Source organism: Rhododendron vialii, chromosome 11a (assembly GCF_030253575.1).
Source record: "Rhododendron vialii isolate Sample 1 chromosome 11a, ASM3025357v1".
Taxonomy (NCBI): domain Eukaryota; kingdom Viridiplantae; phylum Streptophyta; class Magnoliopsida; order Ericales; family Ericaceae; genus Rhododendron; species Rhododendron vialii.
In genome coordinates this window covers 25,459,381-25,479,406 of record NC_080567.1, presented here as the reverse complement: position 1 = coordinate 25,479,406, position 20,026 = coordinate 25,459,381, and the positions used below count along the sequence as shown (strand labels likewise).

The window sequence follows — 20,026 nt, the reverse complement described above, 5'->3', positions numbered from 1 at the left end:
CAGATCGGGTTCTTTTAGATGATGTTGCTTCTCAACGACATCCATGCCAACAGTGCTCTACTAATCCCGTATGATTTATTTGCTGGAGCAACTCATGGTGGCCGGCTTGTCAAATCTATAGCTTTGGAAGTTCATTGGCGCGTTCATACTTGGTTGAAATTCGTCTGATCGTCTGGGTATTTATATATTGTCTTTTTTCTTGGCTAGCACTTTATCTCTTTTAGCGATTGCTAGGAAATATGAAATTTCTGCAGAATGTGCGTCAGGCGATGCCTGGATTGGGGTGAAAGATATCAACCGCCTTGTTCTTTTCTCATTTTGTATCAATTAGACGGTTAATTTAGCTTTGTTCAAGATATTTGTAATGAATTTTGTATTATAAGTGCAGTTAGGCTTTCATTAATACAATTTCTCATGTTAGTCAATTTTTTTTTTTTTGCATATTTGGGGGCATAGTTCCACGGCTTAGCGTCCCTTGAGCTCAATCAGAAATGAGTGGAGAGCTCATCTAGGCTCATATACTAGATTCGAAGGTTACAACTAACCAATGTGGAACAAACTCTAACACTTCTCTGCATGTTCGATCCTTGACCTGCATGTGTAAAGGTAAACAAAAGATTCATAACATAGGGATCACAACGAATGATGAAATAAGGTGCGCTTAAGGCACAAACAACTGGTTAATCAATTAATAGAATCTTGTTGAAAGTTAGCTCTCATACCATGTTAAAACATCTAACTTAATACTAATTGACAATGCATAAGTGAAGAGGCCGCCTAGTATCATATAATATAAGTTCTAAGAATTACCGAGGTTAGGACTATCTCTACTCACTATTATTGTAACCCATTGATTAGGGATCACTTGGGAACTGTTATTATTGTATCTATAAATACACTAATATTCTCACAAAAGGCACAAAAAAGAAAAAAAAATTATGGTACACTTTTAACCATAGTTTTCTCACATAGAATTTACCTGACCTTTTAGATGTTCCTCTTCCCTTCTTTGTCGTTATGGGATTAATGTTGTTATCCTCCCAGGAGTAACTTAGAAAATGAGGCCACAGAAAAATGAAGAATTTGTGAAATATGGAGGTACGAGGGAAGCAACATATCAAAAACAATTAAGCAATTAGAGAAATGCTAAAATGGCTTAGAAATCTCAATCCTTTTTGTCGATTTTGTGCTCTTGTATCAGTGAATGCTAGTGGGATATCCCAAGTCAAGTCTTCGTATGCTATCGACACAAAAGTCATGTTCGTTTTGGGTCTCAAGTCACAACTTTTTTTCTTTGCGCACAGTCCTCAACAAATTTTTTCTATAATTATTACTTTCATTTTTCTATCTATCTATCCCCACTCATTATCCCAAAAAACATTCCCAAGTCCCAAACATGGTCAAAGAGTTTGATTTAGCAAACAGAACTTGTACACCAAAAATATGAACTGCATCTATAAATACCTCTCCTTTCACTGAAAGCTCCCCACTCCACAACTGCCTATCATAGCTTTTTCTTGTTAAAAACAAGAAAAAATAAACCCAACAATGACGTCCTTTCCAGCAAAGACACTTCCCAACCAGTTCCTTTCATTCCAAATCTTGTTTCTCTTCGTCGTCGTCCTTCCATTGGTCTTTCCCCTGGATTCCACTGCTTTTTCTTCTTCTGCAATTGGGAAAGAAGTTGGAGAAGAAGGAATGCAAGCAATGGTGCTCTTGGCGTGGAAAGCTAGCCTTGACAACCAAAGCCAATCTCTCCTGTCATCGTGGATGCTCGGAAGCAACCACTGCAAATGGATTGGAATTGGTTGCAAAAAGGCTGGCGGAGTCATCACTCATATCGACCTTAAGAGTTATAGTTTGAATGGTAAACTTTCGAATCTAAATTTCTCATCCCTCCCTCATCTTCTCAGCTTTGATCTTCATAACAACTCACTTTATGGAACCATTCCCTCCCGCATTGGTAGCCTTTCAAGACTCACCTATCTTAGCTTGTCCGCCAACCGTCTCACTGGCTCAATTCCTGCTTCTATAGGGAACTTGGTCAACTTAAGAACTCTTTACCTTTATAAAAATCATCTTTCCGGGTCCATCCCAGAAGAAGTTGGAATGCTAAGGTATCTCGTTGATCTCCAACTCTCAACAAACAATCTCACAAGTACAATCCCTGCTTCTCTATGGAACTTGGTCAACTTAACAACTCTTTACCTTCACGAGAATCATCTTTCTGGAGCGATCCCTAAGGAAGTTGGGATGCTAAGGTCTCTCATTAATCTCGCACTCTATAGGAACAATCTTAGAGGCACAATCCCTGCTTCTATGGGTAACTTGGTCAACTTAACAATACTTTACCTTTACCAGAATCATTTGTCTGGATCCATCCCTAAGGAAGTTGGGATGCTAAGGTCCCTTGTTGGTCTCGATTTCTCATCAAATAGTCTCACGGGTTCAATTCCTGCTTCTTTAGGGAACTTGGTCAACTTAAGAACTCTTCACCTTTTTAAAAATCATCTTTCCGGGTCCATCCCAGAAGAAGTTGGGATGTTAAGGTCCCTCGTTGATCTCCAACTCTCAACAAACAATCTCACAAGTACAATCCCTGCTTCTCTATGGAACTTGGTCAACTTAACAACTCTTTACCTTCACGAGAATCATCTTTCCGGGTCCATCCCTGAAGAAGTTGGGATGCTAAGGTCTCTCGTTGATCTCCAACTCTCAACAAACAATCTCACAAGTACAATCCCTGCTTCTCTACGGAACTTGGTCAACTTAACAACTCTTTACCTTCACGAGAATCATCTTTTTGGAGCGATCCCTAAGGAAGTTGGGATGCTAAGGTCTCTCGTTAATCTCGCACTCTATAGGAACAATCTTAGAGGCACAATCCCTGCTTCTATGGGTAACTTGGTCAACTTAACAATACTTTACCTTTACCAGAATCATTTGTCTGGATCCATCCCTAAGGAAGTTGGGATGCTAAGGTCCCTTGTTGGTCTCGATTTCTCATCAAATAGTCTCACGGGTTCAATTCCTACTTCTCTAGGGAACTTGGTCAACTTAAGAACTCTTCACCTTTCTAAAAATCATCTTTCCGGGTCCATCCCAGAAGAAGTTGGGATGTTAAGGTCCCTCGTTGGTCTCCAACTCTCAACAAACAATCTCACAAGTACAATCCCTGCTTCTCTATGGAACTTGGTCAACTTAACAACTCTTTACCTTCACGAGAATCATCTTTCCGGGTCCATCCCTGAGGAAGTTGGGATGCTAAGGTCCCTCGTTGATCTCCAATTCTCAACAAACAATCTCACGGGTTCAATTCCTGCTTCTATAGGGAACTTGGTCAACTTAAAAACTCTTTCCCTTTTTGAAAATCAACTTTCTGGCTCAATCCCCGAAGAATTTGGGATGCTAAGGTCCCTTGTTGATCTCAAACTCTCGCAAAATCATCTTTTTGGCTCGATCCCTGAAGAAGTTGGGATGCTAAGGTCCCTCGTTGATCTCGATCTCTCTAGGAACAATCTAAGTGGCACAATCCCTGCTTCTATAGGGAACTTGGTCAACTTAAGAGCTCTTTACCTTTACAAAAATCATCTTTTCGGCTCAATTCCTGAAGAAGTTGGGATGCTAAGGTCCCTCGTTGATCTCATACTCTCAACAAACAATCTCATAGGGACAATCCCTGCTTCTCTATGGAACTTGGTCAACTTAACAACTCTTTACCTTCACGAGAATCGGCTTTCCGGGTCCATCCCCAAGGAGGTTGGAATGCTAAGGTCACTCGTTGATCTCCAACTCTCAACGAACAATCTCACAGGTACAATCCCTGCATCAATAAGTAAGTTGGTCAACTTAAGAACTCTTCATATTTACGAGAATCGTCTTTCTGGATCAATACTTGAGGAAGTTTGGATGCTAAGGTCCCTCATTGATCTCCAACTCAAATCGAACAGCTTCACAGGTACAATCCCTTCTTCCATAGGGAACTTGGTCGACTTAGCCACTATTTTACTTTCTGAAAATCATCTTTTCGGCTCGATCCCCGAAGAAGTTGGGATGCTAAGGTCTCTCATTGTTCTCGATTTTTCAGCAAATAGTCTCACAGGTTCAATCCCTGCTTCTATGGGGAATTTGAAATTCCTTGAGATTCTATCCTTGAGTGATAACCAACTTACTGGACCTATTCCCCCACAATTGAACAATCTTAAACTTTTGACCATGTTTCAAGTATCTGATAATATGCTCACTGGTCAATTACCAGAAAACCTATGCTTGGGTGGATCACTCAAAAACTTGTCAGCCAACAACAACAATTTCATTGGACTCATCCCCAAAAGCTTGAAAAATTGTAGTAGCTTATACAGGCTAAGGCTTGACGGAAACCAATTTTCGGGAAACATATCAGAAGATTTTGGAATATACCCGAATTTGTATTATATTGATCTGAGCGACAACAATTTCTATGGCGAACTATCTCCGAGATGGGGAAAATGTAACAATTTAAAAAGCCTCAAAATGTCCAACAATAATATTTCTGGAGGCATACCGTCTGCATTGGTGGACGCAGCTCAACTATCTCGAATTCATCTCTCTTCAAATCATCTAGTTGGAGAGATCCCAAAGCATTTCGGTAGTTTGGTTTCATTGTACGACCTTAAGTTGAATGATAACCAACTGTCAGGTAATATTCCTCGAGAACTTGGTCGCCTTGCCAACTTAGAGATTCTAAATTTGGCAGGAAACAAACTAACTGGCTCAATCCCTCAAGAGTTAGAGGACTGCATGAAGCTATTGAACTTGAGTTTGAGCAATAATAAACTTGGGGAACACATTCCTTTTGGACTAGGTCAACTCCATGGACTTGAAAGTCTTGATCTAGGCGATAACTTGTTAATCGGTAAGATACCACAACAGATTGGAGCATTGCAAAGGTTAGAAATGCTAAATCTCTCCCACAATGAGCTCTCTGGATCCATACCATCTTCTTTTGAAAATATGTTTGCTCTTTCATCAGTTGATGTATCCGACAATCATCTAGAGGGTCCTCTTCCTCATATTAGAGCTTTCCAAGAGGCTCCATTTGAGGCACTTAGAGGTAATGAAGGTTTATGTGGTAATACTACTAGATTGAAGGCCTGCCAGCTTGACAGAGTTCCAAGAAAGAAGGAAAAGAAGTTGGTGATCCTAATTGTACTTCCTACTTTTGGATTTCTAGTTCTTTCCCTCATGGTTCTCGGACTTTGCTTGTCTTTTAGTAAGAAAATGAAGAGCACAACAAATGAGCCAAGACAAGTATATAATGAAGATTTGTTTTCAATATGGAGTTATGATGGGAAAATGGTGTATGAAAACATCATTGAAGCGACTGAGAACTTCAGTGCCAACTATTGCATTGGGGAAGGAGGATGTGGTACTGTTTTTAGAGCTGCCTTGCCAAATGGTCAAGTAGTTGCGGTGAAGAAACTTCACGCGTCAACTGATGGTGACTCGGTTAATCAAAAAGGCTTTACGAGTGAAATCAGTACCTTAACAGAGATAAGGCACCGCAACATCATAAAGCTTTATGGCTTTTGTTCACATCCAAGACACTCTTTTTTGGTTTACGAGTTCTTGCAAGGTGGAAGCTTGCGAGAGGTACTAGCCTTGAAGGAAGAAGCAGTAGAGTTTGATTGGAACAAAAGACTTGATGTTGTTAAAGGTTTGGCAGATGCTCTGTCTTATATGCACCATGATTGTTCGCCTCCAATCATCCATCGCGACATATCAAGCAAAAATATTTTGTTTGATTCTGAGTACGTTGCTCACATCTCTGATTTCGGGACAGCTAGATTTATGAAACCTGACTCCGCCAATTGGACTTCATTTGCGGGAACCTTTGGATACACTGCTCCTGGTATGTATATCCATTGCAAGTTTTTCTTCTTGCGCTTTTTTTTAATCTCCAAGTCAACCTTAACATGGAAGTTTTATTTTACTTCTAAACCAATCAAGAATATACCAAGTTTTTGAGCCGCTTATATATTGCTCTATATTCATAGGACAGTGAATTTATGTAATGCATAAAGGTTTGAAGTTTTTGAGCCGCTTTTCTTGTTTTCTCGTATGGGAGTGAGCAAGGTACTAATTTGATAACTGGAATTGACAGGAAGCATATTTTATGGTTTACCCCACTCTCTCATACTTTAGTCTTGTTAATTAACGATTACTCACTATTCGAAATCATGTACCGCCTTTATGATTTTCTTATTCCCAATCAGGTTTCTATATATGTTAATTATAAAGTTTCGGCAATGGGATTCATGTGGCTTATGTTATTTCCACCTTCATGAACTCTACACAAAATTGGAAGTGATTCTGTGCATAAATTTGCAATTTCACCAATGCCTGACATGTAGCATGAGCATAGTTCTCCCCTTCCTCCCATCAAACACCCTTTTTAGTCAAATATTTTCTTCCCCTGGGCATTTTTTTTTGCAGAACTTGCATATTCAATGGAAGTGAATGAGAAGTGCGACATTTATAGTTTTGGGGTATTGACACTAGAAGTGATTATCGGGGAGCATCCAGGTGATCTCATCTCGTCTCTAGCATCATCTTTGTCGTCGTCGTCATCATCAAAAACTGGACATGGGATTTTATTCGAGGATGTGTTGGACCAACGCTTGCTGCCTCCTACAAATCAAGTGGCAGAACAAATAGTGGTTGCAGCAAAAGTAGCATTTGCATGTTTGAATGCTAGACCACTTTCTCGACCAACCATGCAGCAAGTTGCTAGGATGATGTCAAATCCAAGGCCATCTCTCCAAAATCAGTTACACATGATTACATTGGGAGAACTCGTTGGTGCCAACAGCTTCACTTCTTGAGTTTCCTTGGACTTGAGCTCTTGTGAGTTTTTGCTATGACTGCACAATTTCACTTTTCTTTTGTCTGCTTTCTGCGATCTTTTTTGCTTTGTTGATATTGAATAGACATGATATAATGTAAAATAGACTATGTTCATAGAAAAAATAATTGTCATGGAGATGAAAAGAAATACAAGTTCTTTGTGGTTCTAAAATCAACTATTACGGTCAAATAGCCAATTATTTTGGGGTGAAGATTTAAATGATTTGAAATGAAGGGGTGATTTTTTCCCCAGTATATACAGTAAATCAATATACCAAAGAAATACAGTGTAGAGTTTGAAATCAAAACGTCTGTTAGCATCCGCTTAACCCCAAAATAACCTTCCATTCCATTTCCTATTTGACTTTCACCCAGGCACTAAAATTAAGGGGTAATTCAATCTGTCAATATGATAAAGCCTTACATTAGTGGATGTATCCTAAACAATCAACTGGATTTGAGAGGCTCCATTTGAGTCACTCAGAGGTAATAAAGGTTGATATGGTTAAAAAATGGTAATACTAGATTTTACTTTTTACTTCCTGTTTTGGGATTTCCTGCCTCTTTCATTGGTGTTTTTCAGTTTTTTTTTTCTTTCCCTTTGTGTGTGTAGCTTTTTGTAAGAAACTGGTGAACACAGAGAGTGAGCCAAGTCCAATTAACAGTGATAATTTGTTTGCAATGTGAAGCTATTACGGAAAATAGTGTATGAAAACATCATTGATGGAACTTGAAACATCGGTGCCAAACACTGTATTGGGGAGGGGGGAGTACTGTCTATAGAGTTGCCCTACATAATGGTCACATAGTTGCTGCGAAGAAACTTCATGTGTCATCGGATGGAGTCTTTTAGGATTTGCTAGTGAGATCGGTGCATTAACAAAGATACAACCTGAAAATATTATAAAGCTTTACGGATTTTGTTCACATGTGATGCAAGGCACTCGTTTTGAATGGAGGAAGCTTGGGACATATTCTCAGCTTGGAGGAAGAAGCAGTAGAGTCGTTATATTGGATTAAGAGAATGGATGCTGTTGAAGGTGTGGCAAATGTTGTCTTACGTGCACCGCAATCGTTTTCTTCCAATCACTCTTCGAGACTTGTCAAGCAAGAATTTTTTGATAGATTCAAAGTACGTAGCTCACATCTTTGATTGTGGCACCGCGAAAGTCATGAAGAGTGACTCATCTAATTGGACTTTATTTGCCGGGACTTTTGGATACGCTGCTCCACGTACACTTTTGCTGCCTCTATTTTTGAACTCCCTATCTCATTCAGTGTTAATCTTAACTAAACAATAATGCATATGGTAAGCTTCAAATCTCTATACGGCACTGTATTTACCGGACCTTCACAATCGAACTAGGCATAGCCATGACGTCTCTTGAACAGTGATCATTCCTGATGAGGAGTATTGCTCATTTTGTCATGTGGCAATGAGCAAAGTATTGTTAGGGAATTGAACTCCCTATCTCATTCAGTGTTAATCTTCTTAGCTTGGTGTATTTAGAAGTATGGTTCACAGGCTTTTGGATCTCATGACTGAATCTCATGTCAAGTTCTGGACCTCTATCTCATGGCTTTGTACGTCCAGTTGCAAAGTCCAAGTTCTGGATTTCATGGTGTCGTCCATTGTTGAAAACCAGATTACTCTTTTGGATCTCACTTTTGGATCTTAAAGTGAAGACCAATATCGAGAACCAGTTTTTACATTGCTCTGTTTTATTTCACTTTCTCTCTCATCTTTAAACATGGGTCCATGCCATATGTCTTTGATTTCCATAAACCAGTTTTTACATTGCTCTGTTTTATTATTTCTCACTCTCAATTTGAAAAATACCGGCATAATTTGAATTACCCGTGTACTTGATTTGAAAATATATAAGTGGGGATTTTGCAGTAACTTAGTTGCAAATATCCTTTTTGGGCTTTTTCAAATATATGTTTCTTGGTTATGGTGATTATGTGCTAATATATTTCCTTCATAGATTTGTCACATGCTTTATTCACTTTGTAGCTCAAAAGAGATCAAGACATTAATTCTGCTGACCGTTGAGCCATATAAGAGAAAGCATGGAGTAAATGAGATGAACGTTGGTCATTTACAGTAGAAGACTTTGTGGGTTTTTACTCTCGGTTATTTACAGGACAAGTCTTCATCAGAGAGGAAGCCAGATTGATTGAGAAGAAAGAGCCTTCAAAGGATTCAATCGTTCAAACACTCAAAGAATTCAAGTCTGATATATACACTGTAGTTTTATCCTCTTCAGAGAGAGCTTTCACTGTAGAATTTTATACTCTCATTTGTTTGAGCCTACACTTGTAAATCACCCTTCCTTAGAGGGATTGATCATCACCACACTTATCCTACACTTATCCTACCTTGTGAGAGAGAGAACCCAATCCACTGTGTTGCCAGTTAGGATTTGAGTTTCTTGCTTGATTTGAGAAGTGTACGCTCACTAGGTGTGAGTGTGCCAAGAGTTTGAGGAACTGGTCTGTGTGTATCAGTTGGGATTGTGAAATCAGGTCTGCGTGTATCACTGAGTTTGTGAAGTGTCATGGTCTGTGTGTACCAGAAGAAGTATTGTAAAGGGGTGTTGCCTCCTGTAAAATCCAACCCCGTTGTAAGTTTTGAGAACATAGTGGATGCCGGTGATTGTTCAAGGGAAACAATCACTGAAGAGTGGACTAAGCAATTAGCCGAACCACTATAAAAATCCTCAGTCTCTTCTCGTATTTATTTTTTAGTACTTTCATTATTTTGATTATCTGTTTGATTTGCTAATCAAGCTTCTTGGAAAAGAAAAAATTGTCTTATTACAGGAATCGAATCTGTTCACCTCTCTAGGTTTTATCATGTCTAATTTGCTAGTTGCTACCTAGAATTGATCCCACCCTCTCTTTCTCTAATGTATCCCAATCTCTCATACATAAGTTATTGTCAAAAAGATAAAAAGTTGAAAGTTTGAGTTAATGATCTCATCAACTAAAATGCTCTTAGATATTCTTAATTACTAAATTAAATTCTAATGTTGGATTGAAAGGCCGCCTGTAAAAAAACCAGTAAAAAGGAAACAAAGGACCGATGTATGGACACCAAAGAAACTCAATGTTTGGATTGAAATTGTCAAGCAGAACTAAAAAATAAACTCAATGTTTGGGTGTCAAATGGGCGGGTTTGGGCCAAAATGGGTAAGTTGTAAGTGTGTTAGGTCTTTAATAGGTCATTGATCCATTTAGACTCATTAATTATGAGTCTAATTATCCATACCCAACCCAACCCATTTACCTAAAAGCACACCCGACCCGCCCATTAACCCAATTACATACTATATAAAAATGACTAAAATACATATGTACACTAAAATGACCATATTACCCCTGTAAATTTAAAGAACTAAAATACCATGTACACTAAAATTACCATACTATCCCTCACCCCTGTACACTTAATTACCATATTGGTCGCTCTTAATTACCGAATCGTAGCGTATCCAAGTGGCTTATTTTTTGTCTTTATTCAAATATTTTTCGCATTTGTTAGTTTTTTGTTAAATTTTTGAGGATTATTGCTTTGTCATGACGAGAAGAATCTAAAAAGTAAAAAATTACGATCAAAATTAATATTTTTTTAAATAAAGACAAAAAAATTGGCTTATTTTTGTCTTCATTCAAAAAATTTAGGTTTCGCTCATAATTTTTTACTTTTAGATTCCTTCTGTCATGTCGAAGCAATAATCCACAAAAAATTAATGAAAAACAAAAAATGCGAAAAAAATTAAATAAGGACAAAAAACCAGCCACGAACAAGCCAACTTTTCATTAATAAGTTGAAAATTTTCTATTCGATCAGAATCAAAACTAGCCCATTGCGAGATGTATATATCTTCTTCTTTTTTATTCAATTTTTTTTTCGTATTTGATAGTTTTGCGTCAAACTTTTGTGACTTAGTGATTGGTCTCGTCTAGAAAAATCAAAAAAGTAAAAAATTATGATCGAAACTCATAAATTTTTTCAAAAAGACAATAATAAGTAATTTTTTTTTTGTCTTATTGACTTATTTTTATCTTTATTCAAAAAATTGTAAGTTTCGATCAATTTTTTAAACTTTTCCAATTCCTCTCGTCGAAACGAATCAAAAAGTCACAAAAGTTTGACGCAAAACAAAAAAATGCAAAAAAATTTGAATAAGGATAAAAAAAATGTCACTTAACTTTTTAATCCAAACCCTATGCGTGACTACCATGAGAAAAACTTATTCACAGCAGAACGCAATTTCATCAGTCCATTCGCACAATCGATGGATGAGATGTGTTTTTAATTTTGACTAGTCAAAATAATTATTACCGGTCACATTTGGTTTTTAATTCGGACCGTTCAAAATATTTTTGGACACGTGTAATTTAGCACAGAAGAATTGAGAGAGAGAGAGAGAGAGAGAGAGAGAGAGAGAGAGAGAGAGAGAGAGAGAGAGAGAGAGAGAGAGAGAGAGAGAGACCTGGTACCTTCATTCACAATGAAATTTGGTACCTTCATTCCCAGTGAAGTTCGGTAAAGAGATGAGAATTTTTGGTGGGTTACTTTTATGACCCATTGGGTCATTTAATTTGACCCAATTGATATCCAATTAAGACCCAACTAATAATGGGTTAGTTGGGTTTCGACCCATTAATTCTTACCCAACTAATAAATGGGTTGGGTTGGGCGTATTTTTTAGTTGATAGATCTGGGTTTGTTAATGGATCTGAGTTCAAATTGCCACTCCTAAGCTGCAGAAGTATTAAAAATGACAATAAAACACCCCGGCAGTATTTAGTACTAAAATTAATTGGATGTTGCATGGTTTCAATCAAATCTTCAGTAAATAGTAATAAAATCAATAATAACACAAATCATCTTAATTAGTGATTCTAAGTCTAGATGCATGTTTCGACTGGAATTCAAGCTACCTACAAATCGTCTTAAGAAGTTGTTCGCACCATTTAGTTTTAGCGCGGTTTATTTTGAATTCCACGACTTTACTACTCCCTCCGTCCCAAATTGGATGTCAATTTTTGATATCCGTGTCAAAATCAACTCATTATATCTTTTGATATATATCTCAAAAAATAAGCAATATGGATCTTGTTTGATTGTTCTCGATTAGTTCTATTGTACAAAGTTTTCAAACTCATAAAAAACATTATAGATTAAAAGATAAGCGATGAAAAATAACACGGGTTTAAAAAATTGCCATTCTTTTTGGGACGGAGGGACACTCCACTTTATTTTCAAAGAAAGGGAAAAAAAAGATCATAAGAAAATTTTGGTTTGAATACGATTTTCCATCAGGTTGTTCCAAACACTGTTATTAGGCACTACCGAATTACCTAACAAGTAGGCAATTGCTTTCCAAGAAAGTGTATGTACACATAACAAATAGAGTAGTGCTACACATACCGACCACCACCATCCCGAAATAGTACCGACGGCCTTGTCCGGCCCACTCTGGCCACCAGACGACTGATTTGAGCTGTCCAAAAATTCTATAAAAAAAAAAAACCGAGGGGGCCCATGCGGGAATCAACGGCATTTGATGCATGTAGGGTGCTCGATCCAAACACCCCATTTTCGCATATATATGTACACATGTGTTTGGATCGAGCACCCTATACGCATCGAATGCCGTTGATTCCTGCGTGGGCCCTCTCGGATTTTTTTTTTATAGAATTTTTGGATGGCTCGGATCGGCCGTCCGGTGGCCAAAGTGGGCCTGGCGAGACTGTCGGTACGATTTCGGGATGGTGGTGGTCGGTACCAATATCTTTACAGTAACAAATACTTGTATGGAGAAGTACAAAAATCTGCTGATACAAGCACAAGGATAACAAGGCACAGGCTATACTATCTCTGTCCAGTCCATAGAATCCTGTTATTACTGTGACCTCTGACACTAACGGTTGAGAATACAAATAATAAAGTTGTCCCTCTCTAACAGTTTAAGCTTTTAGATGAGTTGGTGGTTAACAATCTCATATGGTATTAGAGCATACAATAAGTCCTGTGTTCAAACCTCACCGCCTACCCAATGATTAGAACTTATACGTGCATGTTTAGCCTCCTTATGGAGGAGAGTCTGGCTATACGTGAGGGCATGTTACGAAGGATAGCTACACGTGAGGGGGTGTGTTAAGAATATAAATAATAAAGTTGTCCATGTCGATCTCTCTAATAGCTTAAGCTTGTAGATGAGTTGGTGGTTAAGAATCTCATTCTAATAAATATAAACTTCTGTAGTGGATTTCGGGTTCCTTGCTGATTTTAAGGATAGAACTTTACACCAAAAGAGAATGTGGACATTAGTTTAAGAAAGTGCTGGTGGATTTCACTGATATTGCAAAAGCTGAACATCCTCTCATGCATGATGCTCCATTCTTGCCTTCTTGGCATAATTAATGAGCAATATGAACTCCCAAGTCAAGTCTTTGCATCAGACAATTACTGACATGGTACCAGAGGACAACGTTTGAGAAATTTGGGAGTAGATGAGAACATGTTAACTGGTCATTTACCAGAAAACCTGACTCTACCAATTGGACTTCATTTGTAGGAACCTTTGGATACACTGCTCCTGGTATGTATCTCTATTGCAAGTTTTTATTCGCCCCTTTTTATTATCTTCAAGCCAACCTTAACATGGCAGTTTTATTTTAGTTTTTAAACAGTCAAGAATATAGCAAGTTTTTGAGCAGCTTATATATTGCTCTACGTGCAGAAACACTGAATTTACAAAATGTATATAGGCTTCAAGTCTCTTGAACTATGAACATTAATGATGAGGCTTTACTCGTTTTCTCGTATGGGAGTGAGCAAGGTAATAACTTGATAACTAGAACTGACAGGTCCCTTATTTTTTTGATTTATCCCACTCTGTCATACTTTAGTCGTGTTAGTGCGTAATTGGAAACATGTACCTCCTTTATGACTTTCTTATTCCCAATCAGGTTTCTATCTTGTAAAGTTTTGCCAATGGCATTCACGTGGCTTATGTTATTTCCTCCTTCATGAACTCTACACAAAACTAGAAGTGATTGTCTGCACAAATTTGAAACTTAACCAATGCCTTAAATAGCAAGAGCATGGTTCTTTCTTCCTCCCATCAAGCCCCTTTTTTTATCAATTATTTTCTTCTGTTGGGAATTTTTTTTTGGCAAAACTTGCCTATACAATGGAAGTGAATGAGAAGTGAGACGTTTACAGTTTTGGGGTGCTGACACTGGAAGTGATTATGGGGGAGCATCCGGTTGATATTATCTCGTCTCTAGCATCATCTTCGTTGTCCTCATCCTCATTATCAATTGGAAATAGGATTTTATTGAAGGATGTGTTACACAAACGCCTCCCGCCTTCTACAAATGGAGTGGCAGAACAAGTGGTGGTTGCTGCAAAAGTAGCATTTGAATGTCTGAATGCTAGACCACTATGTTGACCAACCATGCAACATGTTGCCAGGAGGATGTCAAACCCAAGGCCATCTCTGCAAAATCAGTTACACTTGATTACATTGGGAGATCTCGTTGACACCATCTGTTCTGTAAAATCCTAACTTTTGAAATTTTAGTCGTGTGGTCCGAATAGGAACTGACACTTTAATTTAATTCGAATAATAAGGACAGGCTAAGTGAAGTGTATCGTGGTATAAAAACAAAATGTGAATTTCAATTTATTTCATAAAAACTATGGGACAATTATGTTACATCTGATACACGATACAAATCACGTGACGTTGAAATCTTACGTTTAATATCGGACACCGCTGTGATATTCCTCATATATTTATTAGTCTATGTTGAAATTTTGGGATTTTTCGGAGACTAGAATTCAAACGCCTTCGGACAGAGTTCGCGTTAACAGAACGCGAAGTATGACGTACGCGTGTCAATAAGAGAAGGTAATAGTTATCATTAGGAGTAATTAGCAACTTAAAAGACAAACAAAGCTAAAGAATAAAAAGGGAATGGTAAATAGAGAGAGAGAGAGGGCTTCCTGTACCAATACTCCCATCTGAGATCACCGCTCGCCGTTCCGACCAACGTTGCTGGAAAATTCCATGATTCTCTCCTGGTAATCTTTGAACTCATTCCCTAATTTATGTAGCCAGGAAAATTATTACACATGATTATTGGAGTAATTAGTTCACACAAAACAAGCACACACGCACAGTGCACGACGGGTCGGAAAGTGGTGGCCATGGCTGCAGGCCACCCCGATTAGTCCTCCTTATTCCTCTACCCTATCTCTTTCTCTTCTTGCGTTCACTGCACCCTAACTCCTGGAATTGTCACACAAGCGAAACCTCCTTTTGGCAAAGAGTTTGGTTTCGGAACTCTCCGCCATTAACTGATTCAAGTAGATTATTTGTAGATGTTACTACTACTGTTATAAGCCCTAAATTTAAGAGATTGAAATAGGAATTTGATTAAGCTAATTAAAGGCCCAACTAAAATCCTACGTGCCTATCCTAACAGATTGTAGGAATTCTATCTTAAACTTGTGCGTTTTTGTACCCATGGCTTCAGAGGAAATAATAGGTTAAGCATACATTACTTTCATATTAGAACTGTAAAAACTAGACCATATGCCAACCCGACAGACTAATTGAGGAAATTAAGATCAAGTACTACAACAAGTTGAATTGTGGCAAGTAGTAATTCGTAATACATTTTGTATAGGTTCCAGAGCATTGGACTAGCTCAGTGTGCGACAAGTTAGACGCAATCTTTTTGGTGAGTTGCGCATACCTTAGTTACATGTATTTTCTGAAATTTTGGAATGAGATGCCATTGCTTGATTTTGTTGGAAAATATGGAATTTGAACGTCCTACTTGGTTTAATTGATGTTAATGCATGCGATGGCTGGTTTATAAATCTTTTGAGTTTCAGATAAATTAGACCATGGCAATATGTTTTGGTAACTTGAATTTTACCCGTTGCTAGTACATGCTCGTGATAATATGATTAATTTGAATGTTGTCCCGAGCGCTAGGGGACGGGTAAAGATACTAGTGGCGTGAAGTAATAAGGTAGGAGATGCAGCCAGACATCACCGGGTAATGATATCTTACCACTCTTCAATGGGGTCGCTCCCCAACCGACTGGCAAAAATACCATTGAATGCTATTATTGCTCAAAGTGCAAAAGTTGAAAGAGAAATAAAATGAAAAGGGTCCTTCTCTTGGACCGAAGAAATGAGCTTTAGAACAAAAATGCATGTACTGGATGGTCAATGAAATATTTGAATTGTTGCTTTGAATGTGGGGTATTTCCATGGTCAAACTTGTAACTTTGGTATACGTTTCTCACCCGAGCTTCGGCTTATGAAAACCTTTTCCAATTTTTCAGGTTAAGGTAGATAGCAAGTTGTGGCTGAACAAGGTATTAGAATAACAGTGGAGAATCGTGTATTGTCTAATGGTTTGTAATTATTATACTTGTACACCTAGAAGCTCTGGGATTATGTTATTTATTCTACGCTTCCGCATACTTTTGCTTATATGGTTTAAAATGACAATGATGCTAGAAATCCCTAAACTAGAATATGAGCAGGCCTTCGGCGGCTTAACACCCGCTTGGCCGGTCACGCCTTACAAGGTAGGTTTTGGGTTGTGACAGAAGTGGTATCAGAGCATTAGTTTACTAATTTTCTTAAAACCCAGAGCTATTGGAGTCGTCTACACAATAGTTTCACTAACTTATGTGTCATATGTGCTTTATTTGCTCTACCTTTAAGTTAATCTCATGTTCAGAAAATTTTATGGTCAGTGAACGTTATTAAGTGAAATGACCCTTAAGGGAGGTATTGCATATGATTCACTCGATAATGGCAAATTCTGACTGATCTCTGGAAATGTTAAGTTACTCTATGATGCTAACTAACTTGTAGATGGAGAGCCGACAAAAAATAACCTAGAATACTTTTGGCACTATGCCTTGATTCGCCAACGATCCCAGACTTGGCTCCATATGCTGAAGAAGGCTCTTGCGAATATGGATGATGTGAACCATTAAAAAGTAATCATAACTTACATAGAAAGGAAGGAATAGACTACGGATAATTATAAGGCGTGGGTCTTAGAAAACACTCAGAGTTGAGATGTTATTTTATATCCAACACAAGATATGAGATAGAACATTAAACTGTTACGTGGGCCGAAGTTTGAAACTAATCGATCAGAGTTCTCAACGGAAGCGTAGGTATTGAGTGTACCTCTCCCAAGAATCTAGAGCTACAAGATCACAATCATTATAGATGAAGCCTATTCGCTTTGCTCATTGTGTCAACTGTCAACATTATTAGTAAGTCCTCTTGACATAAGATATTTTTGTTCGATCTTTTTTATGACATACAATATTTCTCTTGATTGATGAATCTCATTTGTTTCATTGGCTTCACCTCCTCCTTTGGGTTCTTGTGATCAAACATGAATTTGGTGGGCACAAGTCTTTGCCCTCTTGATTTGTGCAACTTACCAATACTGTGGTGCACTGATAACAACTACGGGAAGAATCGAAGGACAGAGCTATGTCTCAAGTCAAGTCTTTGCCCTCTTGATTTGTGCAACTTACCAATACTGTGGTGCACTGACGACGACGACGGGAAGAATCACAGAGCTATGTGCAAGGGTGGGGTGCCAGCGGCCATGGCACCAGGTAGCTTTCAGATAACATGATTCATACATGTATTTGATACATAGACTAGTCTACCTTGTGATGGAACGGACAAACGGCAGTTTGATGTGATCTTTTCATTGTGAAGAACTTAATATTTCAGTAATCAGAGCAATATTGTAAAAGTATAACACTTAGTACTACTTAGCCAGTAGCCAATAAGAAATTACCGTTAGTCAAGCTAGATTTATTAGCTTGGCTGGTGGAGTCAAGTCTATATCACAACATAACCTTGAAGAAATGGAAACAATTGTATTTCTCTTCCTTAGTAAAAACCTTACCCAAACCTTTACCTATTCTCGCCAATCTCCGATGCTCCCCGAGCTTCTTCAAGATCTAGTAGATGCACCATGGACTTCACGCCTGATCTCCGGATTCAACCGGCTCCGAATCAATCTCCAAAAGATTCGGCCTCAGCAGCAAATGGCATAAAAAACCACAAACAATGAATAGATGAATGATATGATGTGAACGTGATCTAAAGAACCGGAAAGGCGTTGAAAGATTGCGAGAACTAAACAAGAACGGGGGTTACAATGCAAACTGTAATCTCCCTCACAAAAGTGTCATGCCCCGCCCCTTTATTTCTTTACTAAAAACCAAAATCTCTCTCGCCTCCACAGAGAACAAAAAAAACAGAGTGCAAGCCTTTCTTTTGCTCTTTAATAAAAAAACAAAACTCTTTACGGGGGGTAATGGCCTCCCTGCTATCCAGCCCCTTTTTTATACCCTATATATATCCCCTTAAACGAAAGTCTTTAAACGACGCATAAAAGGAAAACCAATTTTCGGACCCTTTTAAAGAAAATTGATTTAGGATTACATATATAGGGAAAACGAATTTTCAGAGAGATTTTATACGAAAGACAAACGTGTAGAGATAAGATTTCTAATCTTGGAAAAAATATGCATGATGTGCTGTGTAATGCTTTTATCTCTCACGCAATTGGATCGATTTTGCCGCGGTCAACTTGGCGTGGATAAAGGGAGGAGCATCAAGCAAGAAACTACCCCATAAGAACCTACCCATTACAATCAAACGGAGTCGATATAACAAAGATACCAATGAAGGTTTTGTACAACCCCGGAAAATGTCAAAATATCTAACATCTCCGGCTCAATACCACCTGGAATAGGCCAATTGTCAAATCTCAAGACCTTGGAGCTGAACCAAAATCAAATAGGTGGCCCCATCCCGAAGGACATAGGATTGCTCATTTCTCTTATTGAGCTCACTATACATTCAAACAATCTCTCTGGTCCAATTGCTACTTCTATTGGGAACTTGTTGAACTTAACCACTCTTTTCCTTCACCGCAATCATCTTTCCGGGTCAATCCCCAAAGAAGTAGGGATGCTAAGGTCTCTCATTTATCTCAGACTCACAAGAAATGTACAATCTCACAGGTAGACTCACAAGAAATGTACAATCTCACAGGTACAATCCCTGCTTCTATAGGGAACCCAAAATTCTTTGTGTCTTTGACTATATTTGATAACCAACTTACTGGATCTATTCCCCCACAATTTGAAAATCTTACATTTTTGGGAGCTTTTTACGCAAGTGGTAACATGATCACTGGTCCTTTACCGGACCTATGCATACTTGGATCACTTCAAAACTTTACAGCCACACATAACAATTTCAATGGACTCATCTCCAAAAGCTTGAAAAATTGTACTCCCTCCGTCCCCTTTTTAGAGTCCATTTTGTAAAGTTAATAGGTAAAAGTTGGTGCATTTTCTATTTTGCCCCTAAAAGTAGATTCCATTTTGAAAAGTTAGTGAGTAAAAGTGTAATGATGATGTCTCTATAGAGGGTAAATAGGAAAAGTGGAGGTAAAAGTTGATGTGAAAGGTGTACTGATGATGTCTTTTTAATAAGTTAGAGTTACAAAGCAGGACACTTAAAAAGGGACGGAGGGAGTAACAGCTTATACACGGTAAGGCTTGAGGGAAACCAACTTTCGGGAAACATATCAGAAGATTTTGGAATATACCCGAATTTGGATTATATTGATTTGAGTGACAACAATTTCTACGGCAAACTCTCACCAAGATGGGGAAAGCGTAAAAATTTAACAAGTCTCAAAATGTCCAACAATAATATTTCTGGAGGGATACCCCCTGCATTGGCAGAGGCAACTCAACTTTCTAGACTTGATCTCTCTTCAAATCATTTAGTGGGAGAGATCCCAACAAAATTCGGTAGTTTGGTTTCTTTGTTCGACCTTAAGTTGAATGACAACCAACTATCAGGTAATATTCCTCCAGAACTCGGCCGCCTTCCAAACTTAGTGACTCTAAATTTGGCAACTAACAAATTAAGTGGCTCAATCCCTCGAGAGCTAGGGGATTGTATGCGGCTATTGAACTTGAGTTTGAGCAATAAAGGACTTGGGAAAAACATTCCTTTGGAACTAGGTCAAC

The 20,026-nt window shown here is 38.2% G+C and overlaps 1 protein-coding gene across 4 annotated transcripts; it reads left to right on the top strand.

Annotated features, from left to right (window-relative positions):
• The first annotated feature begins 1,384 nt into the window (after nucleotides 1-1,384).
• Nucleotides 1,385-9,651, top strand: LOC131306505 (probable leucine-rich repeat receptor-like protein kinase At1g35710). 4 transcript variants are annotated; one of them, XM_058332782.1, is made up of 4 exons: nucleotides 1,385-5,890; nucleotides 6,475-7,459; nucleotides 7,534-8,118; nucleotides 8,903-9,651. In XM_058332782.1, exons 1-2 carry the CDS (start codon nucleotides 1,549-1,551, stop codon nucleotides 6,861-6,863), a joined length of 4,731 nt encoding a protein of 1,576 aa, XP_058188765.1. In that variant the 5' UTR covers nucleotides 1,385-1,548; the 3' UTR covers nucleotides 6,864-7,459; nucleotides 7,534-8,118; nucleotides 8,903-9,651. The 4 variants fall into 4 exon arrangements, with proteins under 4 accessions (XP_058188765.1, XP_058188767.1, XP_058188766.1 ...); XM_058332784.1 differs by having other exon boundaries at nucleotides 6,475-6,885; nucleotides 7,826-8,118; nucleotides 8,903-9,649; XM_058332783.1 differs by having other exon boundaries at nucleotides 6,475-6,885; nucleotides 7,575-8,118; nucleotides 8,903-9,649.
• Nucleotides 9,652-20,026: the final 10,375 nt, after the last annotated feature.